We start from the raw sequence: 20282 nt of genomic DNA, 5'->3' as shown, positions 1-20282 counted from the left end.
GCTGTAAGTGTTTATAGACCTGACTCTCAATATTCTGCATGTCTACAAGTTTCCTTACAATTATACCACTCAATAATCTCATTATACCACCCAATAATCTTGTACCAAATTTCCCCCTACCTCACAACTTTGACTTCTATTTCTAAGCTTTGCACACTCATTCCCAAAGCTTTCCGTTAGTTTCCAAGTTTATTAAAAGCTTAATTTTATCGCATTATCACAAAGCGATGTACAAATTATAAAACAGAATATGACAAAAGAATATGTTTTGGTAGACAAAAGACTTAACAATAGACAAACAAATTATAACATGAAACATTTAGGGTAGTGGGAGGGACTACAATTTGTAAAGAATAATAAACATGGAGGGAAATAAAAATAGGATAGGTCATATCTAACATCAACGGTCTTGTAGCTTTTTATGAATCGAATGCGTCCTTGGAAAGAAAACATTTTTGTTTTCCTTTAAATCTGTCAAGGCTGGTTTTCCTCTCTTACATAAATTGGCAATGAGTTCCAAGTTTGAGGGGCTGTCACTGAAAAAATAGTGTCCCGTCGAGTATTAATAGTTCTTAAGGAGGAACTGAAAGAAGATGTTTATCCTCTGATCGTAATGTTCTTGAGGGCGCATAAGGGAGTAAGTATTCTTTTGAGGAATAGAGGGGCTTTGAACATTTTGACTTTAAAGGTTATTAAGGCTATTTTATAAGTTATTCTATGGTTTATTGGCAGCCAGTGGGCATTCTTTAAGAGTGGTGTGACTTGATCAAATTTCTTCTTTTTGATGATGATTTTTATTGCTGTATTTTGTACTATGTACCTATTCAAAAACTTTTCACCCTTTTTCTCTATGCTAATCTCACAGGTTTAGGGGCTTCCCAAACTGTGGGTCAAGAACCCACATAAGGCTACAAAACCTATATTTAGTCATGACCAGGGCAGGCTAGAAAAAAAACATAAAAATTGCCATGCTGGGACAGATTGAAGGTCCTTTAAGCCCAGTATCCTGTTTCCAACAGTGGTCAACCCAGGACCCAACTACCTAGCTAAATCCAAAGTAGTAAAACACATTTTATGCTACTTATCCTAGGAATAAGCAGGATTTCTCCAAGACATCTCAATAATAGCCTATGGAATTCTCTTTTAGGAAATTATCCAAACCTTTTTCAAATCCTGATAAGCTAACTGATTTCATCACATTCTCCAGCAATGAATTCCAGAGTTTAATTACACGTTGTGTGAAGAAATATTTTCTCAGGTTTGTTTTTAATCTACTACTTAGTAGCTTCATCGTATATCCCCTAGTCCTAGTATTTTTGGACAGAGTAAACAAGTGAGTCAAATCTACCCTTTCCACTTCACTCAGTGTTTTATAGACCTCTTATCATATCACCCCGAGTTGTCTATTCTCCAAACTGAAGAGCCTTAGCCGCTTTAGCCTTTCCTCATAAGTCGTCCCATCCCTTTTATCATTTGTCACTCTTTTTTGTACCTTTTCTAATTCTGCAATATATATTTTTTGAGATACGGCAACCAGAATATGTTCTCTTATTTTGTTCTTTATAATAGTCTCTACCATTTTGCCCAGCACTGTCAGACTCATCGATCTATAATTTTCCAGATCACCTCTGGAACCCTTTTTAAAAATTAGCGCCAAATTGACAACCCTCAAGTCTTCCGGTACTATGCTGGATTTTAAAGAAAAATTTTCAAATTACTTGTTAACAATAGCTCTGCAAGTTGCAGGTTTCCAGTTCTCACTGCATCTTGTCAGGTAGAAACCAACGTTTCAGCCACCATGCTGTGGCTTTCTTCAGGGTATGCTCTGAAGTCTGCAGTTTGACTTTGTAAATAGTGGGTTCATTGACCTGATTGGGCACAGGGCAGTACACCAATTTGAATTTTGGCGGGAAAGTCAACTGGTCAGAAATTTGAATTTTGTTGTGAAAGTCCATAAAATGGAAAAGTCTCTGGTAGGTTTAAAGATGCTCTCCCTGATGCCGAAACCCTGAGAGAACATCTAACCCAGCTCCACAAGGACAACATCTTTAAACCTACCAGAGAAATTTTCCATTCTATGAACTTTCACAACAACCTGAGAATCTTATGACATCATACTAAAAACCACCCACCCACCCCCCCCTCCTTTTAATTTGAATTTATGTGGTTTGCATCTTTTTCTCACACAAGTTTTTTTTACAGCGATACCATTAGGGTAAGTCATTTATCTGGAATACTTTAGTAACAGCTATCTTCAATGTAAACATTTTTGTTTCATAGTCATGTACGTTGATGATCATCATAAACATTTTTTCTAGCATGTCTAGCTGTAGCAAAATGCATTGATGATGGTGGCAATACGATATCTCTTTTAAATAGGCCACATCACCATGTATTCTTATGTTGAACCATGTAGGTTTAAATCAGGGGTGTCCAACCTTTTGGCTTCCCTGGGCCGCACTGGCCTAAAAAAAATTTTCTGGGGCTGCACAAATGCGCAAACGCTGCAGCAAGACAGAGAAGGGAGCTGGCAAGACGGTAAAAACCCGGGGGCAGCAGAGGAAAACACTGCATCGCCCTTGACTGGGGCCGCACAAAATACTTCACAGGGCCACAGGTTGGACACCCCTGGTTTAAATATTACTCTTCTAAGCATTTTTGACCATATGGGTGGGTCGATGGAAGCACACACATTGTCACCTCTTGATGAAACAGAGGATCATATACTCTGTTTGACTTCGCAGATTTAATTTTACTAAATATGAAGTGTCTACTATAGATCTGGTTCAGTATTTGACATCAGAGGGAAGCCTTCCGGGTCAGTGAGGGATCCCAGTTACCTCTTTCAGGACCATCCAGCTGAATAGCTCCTTCTGGCCTTCAGCTGCACAGGGACACTGTACATGGCTGACCTGGAAGCCTTCTTTCCGACATCAGAGGAAAGGCTTATGGGTCAGCCACATTCAGTGTGTAAAAACTTCTGGCATATGAAGGTGGAAGAAGCAAAACAGCAGGATGACCCTGAAGGGAGCGAATGCAGCCCTGGAGCTAGCAAGTAAGGGAGAGAGGAGACATGATAGAGGAAAAAAAGGGAGAGAGGAGAGGGGGAAGGAGCACAAATTTGGGACAAAGGCTGGAAGGCAGAGAGGGAATACAAAGGGAGAATTGTTGGACATGAGTGTATGAGTGAGAGGGAAAGAGATGGTGTATGTGGGGAAAGGAAGAAAGAGGAAAATTGAGCATAGAGAGGAGTAAATTAGAGATGCATGGGAAATAGGATGAGAGGGAGAAATGTTGGATATGGTGGTGGAGAGTGAACAGAAAGACAGATTGAAGGGGATGCAAAGGGAAGGAATGTTGGACATAGTGATGGAGGGTGAGATGTGGCATGGTGTTGGAGAGGGGTGACAGAAGGAGAAATGGGCATGAGGCTGGTGGGCAGTGGTGAAAAATGCTGCACATGATCCAGGGAGAGGGAGAAATGTTGGATATGGCGGTAGAGGGGGTGGGAAAGAAGCACCATGGATCTCTCTTTTTCCTCTGCAGCAAGGGAGGGAATGAGAGAAAGACAGAGAGAGAGAGACAGAGACAGAGATGTTGCCCCTAACCCCCGCGAATATTGAGGGAGGAGTGTACTCTTTCTCCCAAATAGGAGATTTGCTTCAAATTATAATATAGCTTCAAAACCATCTCTTTATTTTGATGAAATACAAAAGACACCATTAATGTAGAGCGACCCGCCAGTTCCATATCAAATGATTCCAGTAGAGCTGATACTTCTAATTCGTCACCAACTTCCTTCATTTCTTTTCATATCCTTTTCAAGAAATATATTTTTTGCAATGGGGGAACATTCGATTCAGGAAGCTTCAAAGTAGTAATCAAAAAACTTTAAAAAAAACTTCCATTGGAGTCATGAATTTATTTTTTCAGTATGTTTTTGGAGTTCAGTCTCAAGTTGTGTAATTTTTGCTGGAAGATTTAAAGTTAATGATATGAAGTTGGTACATACCAAATGAAGATTTTCAGTTGCTGCCAATGTAACCACTGAGGGTTTAAGGAGTGGCTTGAGTTTGAGTAAATAAGACTGCTCTCGTTCTGACCGTAGAACTCCATCTAGGCTCGTGTCTCCCCCAAACTCACCACCATTCTTACTCAGTGCACCTTCCCTGCTTGGTTTCGATGATGCTGAAAGCATTGAGGCTTCCCCTTCAGGGTTTGCGGTCAGAAGCAAATCCTTCACCCTCAGCAGTTTCCAAGACCCCTCCACATGAAGGTTCGTCACTGCCGCCTCTTCAAGAGCCGGGGTAGGGTCAGGTCCCAATGAGCTCAGCGAAATTTCATCATCCAAGCTAAGCCTTTCCTGCAGCTAAGCAGCAGAAGTGGCTGAAGTCGCTGAAGGGACCTAAGCTGTGCCTTCGACCTAATTGACCACACCATCTTGTTGAACTGTCTTGAATCACTAGGCATCACAGGAAACACTCACAATTGGTTCCAGGGATTCCTCGAACTCAGATCCTATCAGGTACTCAAAGAAGACAAATTCTCCTTTAGCTGGAATAACAACTGTGGACTACCCCAGGGCTCCCCGTTATCGCCGACCCTATTCAACATCTACCTCATCTCATTGGGACACCTGCTACAGAGCCTAAATCTCAACTTCCACGTTTACGCTGACGATATCACTGTTGTGCTACCACTATCCAATCTGTCGCCAGACTTCATTAATCTCCTAACCAATACCCTAAATCAAATAGAGCTTTGGATGAAGGCCTTCAAACTAAAACTGAACACAGAAAAAACTAAATTCTTCCTGGCATTTCCCAATGAAAAGATAAGACAACACGATTCATGTGAATGGCTGAGATTACGAAATTGACCAAACTATAAAAATACTAGGAGTTACCCTTGACAGACACCTAACCCTGGAAAAGCATACAGATCTAATGTTCAAAAAAAGTATTTCAGCTCCAAAAAAGTATGGAAGCTCCAAACCATCAAAAAATTCTTCGATGAATCATCCTTTCGATTATTTGTACAATCATCCATGTTGAGTACGCTGGACTACTGCAACATCATATATCTGGGAGCTTATAAAAAGACACTTCACAAGCTAAGATTAATCCAAAACACTGCAGTCCAACTCATCTTTGGATTAAAAAAATGGGAACATATCACCCCATACTTCCAAATACTCCACTGATTGCCGATGGAATCCAGAATACTCTTCAAGCTTGCCTGCATCAGCTACAAAGCGGTCTTTGGGATGCTACCAACTTACCTCACCTCCCAATTCTTCATCAACTGCCCAAATAAGAGCTCTCGTAGAATAAACCTCTTTAATTACCCATCTCTGAAATCATGTCACTACAAGAAGTTCCTGGACAGAATGCTATCATTCCAGGCAGCTAAACTGAACACATGGCTTGCAAAACCCATACTCAAGGCCGTGTCTTACGCTGACTTCAGAAAATCACTGAAGACCTGTCTCTTTAACGCAATTTGAGTTCTCTTCCTCTGGCAATTTTGTATCCCTGAAAGTCCTTTCTCTCCCCATTACTCCTCTTATTCCCATTGCATGTATATTGCTGTAAACCTCTCTTATTCTCAGTACATGTATCTTCTTGTAAACTGCTTTGAACTCATGTATCCTATTGTAAACCGCTTTGTACTTCTGTATCCTGCTCCAAACATTTGTTTTCTTGTTGCAAACATCTCGTATTCTCATTGCTTGTATCTTCTTGCAAACCGCTGTAAACATATGTATCTTGTTGTAAACATATGTTTCTTGGTGTAAACATCGCATTCTCTCATTGCATGAATCTTGTTGTAAACCGCTTTGAACTTATGGTATAGCAGTATATAAGAAATAAAATTATTATTATTATTAATTACCGTCTGGTGAGGTGTAGATGTTGCAGACAGGAGTGGAGGGTTAATCCTCTGCCTCCCTCTTCTTTTAGGCATCAGAAAAGTAAGTAGAAACGACTTATTCCAAGAAAATTGTACCACCGAAGCTGGAGCCTGTACTTACGCACCCTGCTCTGTCGCCTTCTTACCTAGGTAGGTGTGGCAGAGAAAAGACTCCACTGGCAGTCAGCTCTCAGCACTCTCTCTGCCACAACCCACTGTGGTGTGTAGGATCCTTTGGGGGGGAGGGGGGAGCTGCAGCAACACTGACCAGGGCATGAGGAGAGGGAACTGGAGCACTGCACCCTGGAGGTCCACATGGCAAGGCTCCACAGTCCAGGCTGTGGACCAAAGTCTGTCATTTAAGTAACTCTGATATACAGTATTCTAATATCTTGTCACATTCCCATAGGACCTTTTCTTTTTTTAATCAGAACTCACATCCCAACTAAACCTATAGGAAACCTAGGGAAACAAATTACCTTTATTCTCCAAGGTACTCTCTACTTTTCACAGACTTTGTTGCATAATATAAATTCATACTTTTTTTTTTTTTACATATCCATGACATATGATAAATATACTTGCCAAAATTTTATCATATATTTTGTCTTTTACTGTAACTGCAATATTTTCCAAATCTTCATCAGTAATATCTTCCACAGGCCGGACACGGGAATATTTATTAGATGACCTTCTTCTTTTGTGTTCCTCACGTTCATCCTGTCAAAACAAAATGGAAGTACATATCACACAAAAGGCTAAACACACAATTTACCACTGTTCATGTACAGTAAAACACCAAAAGGTGTTCTAGAACTTTTTTTTTTTTTTTTTACTACATTTTATCTTTACAAGATAAAATAAAGCAAAAAGAAATAGCCAATGTTACAATCAACATATTACTATAATCTCATCCACATCAAGGGAATACCTGACTAGAGATATAGTCACCAGTAATAAATAATGGAGACAAATTAAATTTACAGAACTATTTTTTCTCTTCCTTAACTGCTTCAAATTAATTGAATTTTTTTCCCCCAAATTTTTATGTCTGAAAAAACTAAGCTGATTATGTACAACAAATGTTTTCTGGAAGTACAGGAGTGGTCAAGCAACAACTCGTGACGCTTAGAAGCACATTTTCAAGTGCTTCCTTGTAAAAAGACAACTCTTCCAGAGGTTGTGATAAGCCAGAGCACAGTACAGGGGTTCAAGGAAGGTTTAGATAGATTCCTAAAGGATAAGGGGATTGAGGGGTACAGATAAAAGCAGAGGTAGGTTATAGAGATGGTAAAGAAACCACTTCAGAAGTCATAGACGCGATGGACCTCTGGTCTGACCCAGCGGAGGCAATTCTTATGTTCACTGCATGTGGGTAGGACTTCCTGCAGTACCAGAGGTCCACACAGATGCTACAGTATATTTAGTAGAAGTAGTATACAGATGGAAGTGGTTCATTCAAAAGCAATAGTCCTAGATCTCAGCAAAACTAATTTTGTCAAGATGAGAGGGTGGGGAAATACCCCAATGGTAAGTAAATTAATGCAAACCCTGCTAAACAAGAGAGAGTGCACTTTCTAAAATCCAATACATTACAGGATCCGAAGCAACATGGTTTCACTAAATGTAGGCTTTGTCAGACCAATTAGATCAAATTCTTTGGCTGGGTTGGATCTAGGAAGAACACTAGACGCTCTTCCCAGATCTAACCCAGTCAAGGAGAAATTAGGTTCTTACCTGCTAATTTACTTTCTTTTAGCTTCTCCAGACCAGTAGAGGTTAACTTTACGAGTGGGTATATATCTAATCATGACCAGCAGGTGGAGACTGAAAACAAAACTTTGGGACAGTATATCCTAGCCCCTCCTCTCTATTTCCCTCAGTCTGCCGAATAGCCAAGCAGAACCAAGAACTGGAAAACAACAGAGAGAAAAAACAATACTCCGAAAGGAGTAACAAATAACATACCCAAAATGCTGTTGGAAAATGCAGAGGAGAAATTCCCGAAGGAAGAATGTCCCCACAGCTCGCCAGCTAAGCCAGCCGAGCCACAGCCGCTGTTCTTCAATTCTCCCCGGCCCTAGAAAAATACTAGAACCCGCAGCAAAAACCAAAAACTGCCCGCGCAACAGCCCCAACAACAACAACAACAGACAGGGTGGGGACCTCTACTGGTCTGGAGAAGCTAAAAGAAAGTAAATTAGCAGGTAAGAGCCTAATTTCTCCTTCTTTAGCACTCTCCAGACCAGTAGAGGTTAACTTTACGAGTGGGACGTACCAAAGCAGTCCCTCTTACGGGCGGGACCCCCGAAGGGCCGATACCAGAACACGCTCACCGAACACCGCGTCCCGACGCGCCTGAACATCTACCCGATAATGTCTAACAAAAGAATGCAAGGAGGACCAAACCGCAGCCTTACAAATATCCACTGGAGGCACGAGCGACGACTCAGCCCAAGAAGCCGCCTGACCCCGAGTGGAATGAGCCTTGAGAAACTCTGGAACAGGCTGCTGTTTCAGAAGATAAGCGGAAGCAATCGTCTCCTTGATCCAGCGCGCAATAGTAGCCTTAGAAGCGCCAGCTCCCCGACGAGGACCCGCCAGGAGGACAAAGAGATGATCGGACTTCCGGAATTCCTAGGTCCGCTGTACATAAGAACGAAGGACCCGACCGACATCCAACTTGCGCAGCTGCCGTTGCTCAGAAGAGCCCTCCCGACCACCCAAGATCGGGAGAACCACCGATTGATTGACATGAAAAGGAGAAACAACCTTTGGCAGAAAGGAAGGAACAGGCCGCAAGACGACCCGCTCCCTAGAAAACTCCAAGAAGGGAGCTCTACAAGAGAAAGCCTGCAGCTCAGAAACACGCCTAGCAGAAGTAATGGCCACCAAAAAGACCGCCTTCAAAGTAAGGTCCTTCAAAGAACAGTCGACCAAGGGCTCGAAAGGCGGACGCACCAAAACAGAGAGAACCAGATTAAGATCCCAAGAGGGAACCGAGGGCCGTAGGGGAGGCCTAAGCAACTTGGCCGCCCGCAAAAACCGAATCACATCAGGAAGAGCCGACAAACGCTGACCTGACACCAACCCTCGAAAAGCCGACAGGGCCGCAAGATGAACCCGGAGAGAAGACCAAGCCAGGCCTCTATCCAGGCCATCCTGCAAAAACTCCAGAATGTTAGGCAGAGAAGCGCGAAAAGAGGTCACTCCCCGCGCCCGACACCATTCCTCAAAGAGACGCCAAACCCGCACATAAGCCCGAGAGGTAGAAAGCCTCCGGGACCCCAACAGTGTAGAGATCACCTTGTCTGAATATCCCTTCTTGCTAAGGCGACCCCTTTCAAGAGCCACGCCGTAAGACAGAAGGGAGACGGGTCGAACATGGGAATGGGACCCTGCATCAGAAGGTCGTCTGAGAGAGGCAGAGGAAGAGGATCCGCTACCAGGTGCCTCACCAGATCCGCATACCACGGACGGCGAGGCCAATCCGGCGCCACCAGCACCACCAAACCCGGATGGTGAACAATGCGAAGAAGTACTCTGCCCACCAGCGGCCAAGGAGGGAACACATACAACAGCCCCTCCGTTGGCCACTGCTGGACCAGAGCATCCAGACCCTCGGCCAGACCGTCCCTGCGACGACTGAAGAAGCGGGGCACTTTGGCGTTGCCACCTGTGGCCATCAGGTCCATCAGGGGCTGCCCCCAAGCCTGCACTATCAACTGAAACGCCTCGGCGCCGAGACACCACTCTCCTGGATCTAGGAAGTGACGACTGAGGAAGTCTGCCTGAACATTTTCTACTCCGGCTATATGAGAGGCCGAGAGGTCCAGCAGATGGGATTCCGCCCAAACCATGAGCAGAGCCGCCTCCTGCGCCACCTGAGTGCTCTTGGTGCCCCCCTGACGATTGACATAAGCCACCGCCGTGGAATTGTCCGACAGCACTCTGACCGACTTGCCCAGCAACAGGGAGTGGAAAGCCAACAGCGCCAGACGGACCGCTCTGGTCTCCAACACGTTGATCGACCAGGCGGCCTCCTCCGCGGACCAGGTGCCCTGAGCTGAGTGACCCAAACACTGAGCCCCCCAACCCAGGAGACTCGCATCCGTCAGGAGCACCGTCCACTGCGGGAGATCCAGACCCACCCCCTGAACTAGGTGAGGGGTCTGGAGCCACCAATGCAGACTGTAGCGCGCCAAGCCTCGCAGGGGAACCGGAACATCCATCCCGTGCCTCTGGGGAGACCACCTCCGGAGCAGAGCATACTGGAGAGGACGCATGTGGGCCCGCGCCCACCTCACCACGTCCAGGGACGCCGCCATCGACCCCAAGACCTGGAGGAAATCTCGCGCCCGAGGACACCGGGACGCCAAAAGCAGGCGAATCTGAGATTGCAATTTGCTCACCCGGCCCTCTGGGAGGAAGACCTTCCCCAAGGAGGTGTCGAACAGCACCCCTAGGTACTCCAGACGCTGAGCCGGGACCAACCGACTCTTGGAAAGGTTGACCACCCAGCCCAGCGACCGGAGAAACTCCACCACCCGAGCAGTAACCCGGGAGCTTTCCTGCAACGACTTTGCCCGAATTAACCAGTCGTCCAGGTAGGGGTGTACCAGGATGCCCTCCGACCGCAAGGCTGCCGCGACGACCACCATCACCTTGGTGAACGTCCGAGGAGCCGTGGCCAGCCCAAAGGGAAGCGCACAGAACTGAAAGTGCCGACCCAAGATCGCAAAGCGCAGGAAACGCTGATGAGAGGCCCGAATGGGAACATGCAAGTAGGCCTCCGTCAGATCGAGAGAAGTGAGAAACTCCCCCGGCTGAACCGCCAGAATCACCGACCGCAGAGTTTCCATACGGAAAGAGGGAATCTTGAGAGCCCTGTTGACCCCTTTCAAATCGAGGATGGGCCGAAAGGTCCCCTCCTTCTTGGGCACCACAAAGTAAATGGAGTACCTGCCCGTGCCCCACTCCGGAGGGGGCACCGGAACCACTGCCCTGAGATCTAGCAAGCGCTGAAGGGTCTGGCGAAAAGCCTGCGTCTTCCCCGGAGTCTGACATGGAGAAGCGAGGAAAAAATCCGGCAGAGAGCGGGCTAACTCCAGGGCATAACCGTCCCGCACCACCTCCAGGACCCACTGATCGGACGTGATCTCGGCCCATTTGGGGAAAAATTCGCGCAGCCGGGCCCCCACCGGAACCAAAGGGGGCGCCGGCAAGGCGTCATTGTGCAGGACGGGAAGCGGGGGAACCGGCGGAGGGATTCCCTGCCCCCCGACGGGCCCCCCGAAAGGGCTGCATGCGCTGGAAGAACCGACCCCGGGAAAATCCCGGAGACTGGAAAGAAGCAGCCCCACGCCCAGGGCGATACTTGCGAAAATCCCACAAACGCCCCCGGGCCGCACCCCCCCGAGACGCCGGGCGGGCACGGTCCTCCAGCAGACGGGGAACTTTCGAGTCCGACAGAGTCTGAATCAACTTATCCAAGTCCTCTCCAAACAAAAACGACCCCCGAAAGGGAAATTTAGTAAGCTTAGCTTTGGACGCAGCATCCGCCGCCCAAGCGCGCAGCCACAACACACGCCTTGCGGCCACGCCAAAAGCCATAGACTTAGCCGAGATCCGCACCAAGTCATATAGAGCATCTGAGAGGAATGAGGCCGCCATCTCAATCTTCGCTACCTCCTGATCCACCAGAGACCAGTCGTCAGACTCTCGATCCAAGACCCGCTCCGCCCACCGAAACACGGCGCGAGCGACCAGTCCCCCACAAATAGCCGCCTGGACCCCAAAGGCAGAGACCTGAAAATTTTGCTTAAGGATGCTCTCCAATTTGCGCTCCTCAGGGTCCCGCAAGGCAGAACCGCCCTCAACAGGCACGGTATGCCGCTTGGAAATTGCCGAGACCACCGCATCCACGACTGGCGAAGCTAACGTAGCCCGATCCCCTTCAGGAATGGGATACAGGCGAGCCATGCTGCGCGCCAGCCGAAACGGCGTCTCCGGCGTTTTCCACTGCTCCAGAATAATATCCCGAATATCCTGATGCATAGGAAAAGAGCGGGAAACGGAACGGATCCCCCGCAACAGGGGGTCCCCCACACGCGGAGTCTCCGGCGGCGCATCCTCAAAACGCAAAACCGAAGAAACCTGCTGAATAAGGTCAGGCAGCTCATCTTTCTGAAAAAGGCGCACCACGGACGCCTCGTCACTGGAGAACGGGAAATCCGACAACCCGCCGCCAGCTTCCGTCCCCTCCAGAGAGTCCTGGAACTCCTCAGAAGGGTCCAGGTCCTCCTCCAGACCGACCCGTTCCTCCGACCACAAATTCTCGTCCCACGACACCCGCGGACGCTTGGACAAGGGAGGCGGCGGAGGGGACGTCACGCCAGACGAAAGAGGCAAAGCCGCAGGGAGCGCGGAGGAAAACCCACCCCCCCGAAACCCCCTGGGCGCAACCGGGACCCCCAGCCGCCTGAAAATAGGCTCTGCATAAAGAAAAGAAAAATTCAGGAGAAAAACCCCCCGAGGGTCCCAAGGGACTCCCTGCCACAGCAGGGGACCCAGCAGAACCTTGCCCCTGCATAGTCAAAACAGGGGGAAGGTCACCTGAGGTGGAAGACAAAATGGAGGGGCCAGACAGAGAAGATGGCGGTTTTCCCGCCAAAAAAGCTCCCTCCATAGCCTGAAGCGGCTGAGAAACCTAAATAGTCTCAGCCGCTAAAGCAGGCAAGCCGGCATCAGCTGTCAAAAAATCAGCTGAGAGGGAATCCTCTAAAACCCGACCGTCGGCGGTTTGGGGAATCCCTCCGTGGGCGGACGGAGAAGACCGGGCTTCCCCACCGTTCCCTGCCGACTCGCGAGGCACCATCGGCGGGGAGCTCTGGGCGCCTGCAGCCGCTGCCGACGGAGCTCCTCCACCGCACCGGCCTGAACACCGCTTGCACAGGCCGGCCGCGAGTGCCTCGCGTCTGGAGCACAATGAGCACTTTTTCCCTTTAGAAGTGCTCATTGCTCCATACGCGACCTAGCTGTAAAAAAGTGCCGGTTAGTTGAAAAAATACAGTAAAATACAGTTTTCTTAAAGGGATACAACCCTCCAGACCAGCACTACCTCAGGATTTTTTTTTTTTTACAGAACAGACTCCACAGGCTCTCAAAGCAATATGCCTTGCTTGATTTAGGGGGCAAGGCTTACTGCTGAGGCTCCTCTAAAAAAATGTGGGGAGGTGGAGGAAGTGGGGGGAGGGACCCCGCTCGTGACCCGCCGGGTTTGACACCCCCGAGGTCGGACAAACCCCCAAATAGAGTCCGCCCAAGCTCCGTCCGGCTAAAAACAGGGACAATAAACCACCTAAACAAATTCCAACAGCCCTACCAAGGGAGATGGGTACAGATCACTCAACACCTGCTGGAGACTGAAAGAAGACTGAGGGAAATAGAGAGGAGGGGCTAGGATATACTGTCCCAAAGTTTTGTTTTCAGTCTCCACCTGCTGGTCATGATTAGATATATACCCACTCGTAAAGTTAACCTCTACTGGTCTGGAGAGTGCTAAAGAAAGGCTATTTACAAATAAACTAAGCACCTTTGAATGGACCTTGTAGAGATCAAATGTGTCAGAAACTGAGTGGGAACTGACATAGAATATTAGTAAATGGCAGTCAGTCTGAGGATAGAGGTACTACTAAGCTGCAGGAATTGATCCTTGGTCCTGTTCTTTTCAACATTGCTGAAAGTCCTTCTGCAATATTGCTTACAAAACAAAAGTAAATATTTGCCTCTTTGGAGATAATACCCCAATCTGCTACAGAATAGACACCCTGGATACCATGAGGAGTGATCTAGTGAAGCTTCATGAATGGCATACAATATGGCTGCCAATATTTAATACTAAAAATATGCAGACTCATACAATTAGGGCTGCAAAGACCCAAGGAAGAAGTACAGCACAGTATTGGAGCAAAGTGCTTCTGTGTCAAAAAGAGTAGCTGGACCCGAGACTTATTGTATTCAATGAGCATAAACTGGTCAAAGAGGTAAAAATATGACAGCAAACGCCAGAAGAATTCATGGATACAAGAAAGATAAATGGTCAGCAGAAAAAAAATAGAGTGCGCCGACAACACCTCTGTATAAGTCTGGTGAGACCTTGCTTGGAGTATTTGTGCAATTCACAAAGATATGAACAGAATGAAGTCATTCCAGAGAGTAGCTACTAAAATGGTTGGTGGTCTCTTTCACAAAGCATATAGGGACAGATCTAAATATGTAAACTTGGGGAGAAAGGCAAGAAAGGGGAAAAACAGATGTATCTCCACGGTATAAAAGGAACTTCTTTTCATGAAATGAGGTCTCATAGGATGAGAGTAAAAAAAAGGCAGAAATAGATAGCAGTTTTGGCTGAAACAGACCCCTCTCTCATTCTTCCCAGACCAAAACCACCACCCACTCTCTGCTTTCCCTCCTTCCACCAAACATAATCACCAATACCCTCCCTTAACCACTAGGCCCCTTCCTGGGCCTACCTTAGGTGCACTGGTGATCTAATGACATAACTGGGATAGAAGCGATTCACAGTTGCTCCTGCCTATGCTGGCTCCAATCTCAAAATGGCTACCATTACCACCTGTGGCAATTTTGCGGTAGCCATTCTGGCAATGGAGAAGGCAGGGGCAGGAGTGACTGAGAATCACTATGGCACCTAAGGTAGGTCCAGGAGTGCGGAAGGGAGGCTGTGTGCGATAGCAGGATGTGGGAGTATGGGCAGATTTGATTTGGGCTAAAACTGAAAAGACTGATTTCAATCAGTTTTGATTACAGCATATTGCCTTTTGGGATTTGAAGGGAAATGGTCCAGCTTTATTTAAGAGCCTAAACCACTATGTGCCAGAGGATGAGCTCCAGTCATCTTAGGATGCATTCCTAAGAGTATTCTATAAACTGGATGAGGGAGACCAGGAAGTGAGTGGTGAAGGAGGAAAAAGAGGTGGCAGACAGACTAAACATATTCTTCTCGTCGGTCTTTACAAGAGAGGACACATCCAACGTGCTGGAACCGGAAAAAATCTTCAAGGGAGATCAAGAGGAAAAATTATCATGCATGGAGGTAAGCCTCTAAGACGTACTCAAACAGATAGATAGATTAAAAACTGACAAATCTCCGGGCCCAGACGGAATCCACCCGAGTATAATGAAAGAGCTCAGAGACGAAACAGCGGAGTTACTGCAGCAGATTTGTAACCTATCCTTGAATACAGGGGTAATCCCGGATGACAGCGAATGTTACACCTATCTTCAAAAAAGGATCAAGAGGCGACCTGGGGAACTACAGACCAGTGAGCTTGACCTCAGTTCCGGAGAAGATGGCCAAATCATTGATCAAGGACAGTATCAATGAGCATATAGAAAAAAACAAACTGATGAGAACAAGCCAGTATGATTTTTGTAAAGGAAGATCATGCCAAATGAACCTACTGCACATCTTTGAGGGGATAAGTGAACAACTGGACAAAGGTGACCCCATAGACATCATATATCTGGATTTCCAAAAAGCCTTCGACAAGGTACCTCATGAGCGCCTACTAAGGAAACTGGAGCCACGGGGTGGAAGGGGACGTGCACAGATGGATCAAAAATTGGTTGGTGGACAGGAAACAGAGGGTAGGAGTAAAGGGACACTACTCTGACTGGAAAGGGGTCACGAGTGGTGTCCCACAGGGGTCAGTACTGGGACCGCTGCTGTTCAATATATTCATTAATGACCTGGAAACAGGGCCGAAGTGCGAACTTATAAAATTCGTGGACGACACAAAACTCTCCAGTAGGGTAGTTGAGGAATGTAAAGAACTACAAAGAGACCTGAACAAACTGAGTGAGTGGGCAAAAAAATGGCAGATGAGCTTCAATGTAGAGAAATGTAAAGTCTTGCACATAGGGAAAGGGAACTCGATGTATAGTTATACGATGGGAGGCAACCTAGAAAAGGACTTGGGGATATTGGTGGATATAACAATAAAGCCGGCGGCACAATGCACAGCGGCCTCAAAGAAGGCAAACAGAATGTTGGGCATTATCAAAAAAGGTATCACGACCAGAACAAAGGAAGTTATCCTGCCACTGTATCGGGCGATGGTGCGCCCTGGAGTACTGCGTCCAATACTGGTCGCCGTACCTTAAGAAGGATATGGCGATACTCGAGAGGGTCCAGAGAAGAGCAAAAAAGATGATAAAAGGCATGAAAAACCTTTCATATGCTGAAAGGCTAGAGAAGCTGGGGCTCTTTTCCCTGGAAAAGCGGAGACTTAGAGGGGACATGATAGAGATTTATAAGATCATGAAAGGCATAGAGAAGGTGGAGAGGGACAAATTCTTCAGACTAGCAAGGACAACAAAAACAAGAGGGCATTCAGAAAAATTGAAAGGAGACAGATTCAGAACAAATGCTAGGAAGTTCTTCTTCACTCAGAAGAGGTGATAGGACAGAGTATGATATTGGGTTTCAAAAAGGGTTTGGATGATTTCCTGAAGGAGAAGGAGATTGAAGGGTATAGATAGAGGGTTACTATACAGGATATTAAATGATTAGGGAATAAAAGATTTAGGTAAAGGATCACTTACGAGTCTTGGACCTGGAGGGCCGCCATGGGAGCAGACTGCTGGGCACGATGGACCCCTGGTCTGACCCGGCAGAGGCAATGCTTATGTTCTTAGGCACATAATCAGAGAGGTAGATTTGCCACTTACAACTTAAGGCTAGAATATTTAAGATTATGATGCCTACAAAACTTTATATGTTCTTTATTAAAAAAAAGAAAAGAAAAAATACTCCCACCTTAGCTTACAGGTAATTAGTAGCATTATATCCTGTTAATTTTAGGGATTTTTTAAATGTTTAAACTAGGAGATGTACTACTTACTACAATTAAGCTGAATTAGGACAGATGGATGGATTTGTGAGTGTTTGTTAACAATATAGATGTGGGTCACCTCAGTATTATATTCTCTTGACTTATTGTTGTACATCCTGTATTTTTACTGGTTATTTTAAAATCTTATTTTAATACTGTGTACTGTTTCAGGGTGTTATGTTGGTTTTATTGACGTGTTGCTGTATATATTTTCTCTCTCATTTTATTTTTGTATTATGCACTGATTTGGGGCAATTGTGTGTCCTGAAATGTTGTTTATCAATGTATTAAAAACTAAATTACTTGGCGAGGTTGTTTTTTTTTTTTTAGAAGAAAAAAAATATTCAAACTGACTTTCAAATGAAAGGTCAACTATTTAATAAATGGATCTTAGCCATTCTGAATATAAAAATGTTCTACAGGCCTCTCTTCCTTTTATTAAAGAGCAAAAAGGCAGCTTGCATCTCTAGACTAAACTTAAAACTGGATAAATACCTCATTTAGGGTTCTCTTTAGGAGGTTCCTTCTCCTGCATCTGTCCAGATGTTCAGCAAATCTGACTGCAGACACAGTAAAATTCTCCAGGGCAAAGTTCTCTGGTGGGCGGGCACTCCTAGTGGGATTAGTGCGACGCTCAATCTGACCTCCTTCTGTGAACACTTTCCTAGGTGTCTTCTTCTGTTTCTAGAAAGGCATCAAAGAAAGTCTACATTGTGATCCTTCTTTTTCAGAGGCTGTGAACAGAGCTAGTTTGTTTCAGTCAATGTTAACTTACAGAAGGGGTGGCACTGCACATTTTCACTGGAAACAACTCTGGCATGGAGTTCAGTTCTGCAAATAACTGGGCAAGCTGAGAAAGAAAATGAATATTAAGCATTGTATTCACAAGACCTCCATTACTGACAGTACAAGAAACTAGGCATATATATCTTATGTAAAATAATCAGTTCTTCCATGAATGGCCATCATTTTCCAAATCAATGAGGAGAAAATGTAAAGAAAAAAAAAATCAGAACTTGAATTTTTAACTAGGGTATGATCTGAATCAATGAGGTCATACCAGCATAGATTTTATAATATTTATGATTTTGAGATACTGTATTGTATCATAGTAAAATGTGAAAACATATGTATACTATTTTGCTGTATTCATTTTTTGATCTTCCTTGTGCTCAAATGTGGACTATCAAAATGCCATTACATAAAGCTGTAGCCAGCTTCGACTGCAGCTGTAAGACAGGTACCATTTTTTTTTTCTTTTTTAATATGGACTTGTGTGTGTGAAGGGTTGAAAATTAATCTTTTGTAGTAAGGAAAAGATAGAAGAAGCTGGCTTGGAGAAATATAAGCTTGTGAAAATAAAATGTATGCCCTACCCTGAAGGATTGAGAAACTGACTAATTTATAAATGCCAATGGTAAGAGAGCGAATGCCATCCAAAAGTTGCTCAGAAAAAGTGAAACTCTGAAGGGAGGTGGATACCTTCCCTTGGTAAAAGAGTTTACCATCCAATCATTGCATTGCTTTAAAGGACAACACTCTCTGACCAGGTAGAACTTCAATTGTATAACAAAGATACTTAATCGACAAAAAACTGTTCAATATATATGAGAAAATCTCTTGCTTGCACTTATCTGTGCAGACTTGAAAAACTGTAATGTAAGGGCTCTTTGGAATCTTCAAATTTTGATAAACGATCATCTCTTGGGAAGTTACATTTACACCAGTGTGCAGCATTGTATTGGGTCTCCTGAAGCAGCTTATCGAAACGGGGCCACGTTGAGACCCCAGAGCCCTTACATTTACAGTTTTTCAAGTCTGCACAGATAAGTGCAAGCAAGAGATTTTCTCATATATATTGAACAGTTTTTTGTCGATTAAGTATCTTTGTTATACAATTGAAGTTCTACCTGGTCAGAGAGTGTTGTCCTTTAAAGCAATGCAATGATTGGATGGTAAACTCTTTTACCAAGGGAAGGTATCCACCTCCCTTCAGAGTTTCACTTTTTCTGAGCAACTTTTGGATGGCATTCGCTCTCTTACCATTGGCATTTATAAATTAGTCAGTTTCTCACTTACATTACATTTATTTCACTGACTAGTGCATATACATTTCCCTGTAAGCCTTTTTTGACGTAGTTCTACCCTGAAGGATGGCAGAATAAAAAAACACCTTCAAGAACTGTCTCTGCAGTAGATTTCCTTGCCCAACTTATTCTAAGCCTACCCTTCAATTGAGTAATAAATGGTAGAACTAATCTAATCTAAACCTTAAGTTTATATACCGCATCATCTCCATGAGAATGGAGTTCGACACGGTTTACAAGAACTTAAAATAGTGGGTAGAGAAGAAGAAAAAGGATTACATGAACTTATGTGTAGAAGGGGGGGAGAGAAAGGGGGGGAAGGATAGAGCTACAATTTGCTGAAAAGCCAGGTTTTCAGTTGTTTGCGGAATAACTGAAGGGAGCTCAGGTTCCGCAGCGGGGTGGTGAGGTCATTCCAAAGACCTGTGATTTTGAAGAGAAGGGATTTTCCCAGTTTGCCTGAATAGTGGATGCCGCGTGGAGAGGGGAAGGCTAGTTTAAGTTTAAGAACAGTAGTTATACGCAGGTATTGCACAGAGGACAAAATGTGGGAAGGAGAAATTAGGTTCTTACCTACTAATTTACTTTATTTTAGTTTCTCCAGACTGGTAGAGGTTAATCTTTACGAGTGGGTATATATCCCAATCATGACCAGCAGGTGGAGACTAAAAACAAAACTGTGAAATAGTACATAAGAGATACCTTCCCCCCCCCCTATTCCTATCAGTCTGCCGAATAGCCAAGCAGAACTAAGAACTGGAAACAGAAATAAGCAATACTCCGAACAGGAGTAATAACTAACATACCCAAATTCTGTTGGAAAGGAGGAGGATACCAGAAAAGAGAGATACCAGAGGAGAGGAGAGATACCAGAGGAGAGATACCAGAAAGAAAATGTCCTCACAGCTCGCCAGCTAAGCCACAGCCGCTGTTCTTCAATTCTTCCAGCCCTAGAAAAATACTAGAACTGCAGCAAAAGACAAAAATTGCCCATGCAACAGCTACAACAACAGACAGGGTGGAGACCTCTACCGGTCTGGAGAAGCTAATAGAAAGTAAATCAGCAGGTAAGAACCTAATTTCTCCTTCTTTAGCACTCTCCAGACTGGTAGAGGTTAATCTTTATGAGTGGGATGTACCAAAGCAGTCCCCATCACGGGTGAACCCCCGAAGGGCCAACACCAGAACACGCTCACCGAACACCATGTCCCAATGCGCCTGAACATCTACCTGGAAGTGTCCGACAAAGGAATGCAAGGAAGACCAAACCACAGCCATACAAATGTCCACTGGAGGCACAAGTGAAGACTCAGTCCAAGAAGCCGCCTGACCCCGAGTGGAATGAGCCTTGAGAAATTCCGGAACA

The 20282-nt window shown here is 45.3% G+C and overlaps 1 protein-coding gene across 3 annotated transcripts in view; it reads right to left on the bottom strand.

Annotated features, from left to right (window-relative positions):
• CDCA7L (cell division cycle associated 7 like) overlaps positions 1 to 20282 on the bottom strand; it is a 152751-nt gene that overhangs the window by 23067 nt on the left and 109402 nt on the right. For all 3 annotated transcript variants that reach the window (XM_033930899.1, XM_033930897.1, XM_033930898.1), the window contains exons 5-7: positions 17605 to 17679; positions 17325 to 17513; positions 6499 to 6633 (exon numbers count right to left, since the gene is read on the bottom strand). In XM_033930899.1, coding sequence (XP_033786790.1) covers positions 6499 to 6633; positions 17325 to 17513; positions 17605 to 17679 — 399 coding nt within the window. The remainder of the gene's footprint in view (positions 1 to 6498; positions 6634 to 17324; positions 17514 to 17604; positions 17680 to 20282) is intronic.

This window comes from Geotrypetes seraphini, chromosome 2 (genome assembly GCF_902459505.1).
Source record: "Geotrypetes seraphini chromosome 2, aGeoSer1.1, whole genome shotgun sequence".
Classification (NCBI taxonomy): Eukaryota; Metazoa; Chordata; class Amphibia; order Gymnophiona; family Dermophiidae; genus Geotrypetes; species Geotrypetes seraphini.
Note: the sequence above shows the minus strand (reverse complement) of the source record. Positions and strands in the feature narration are given on the sequence as shown.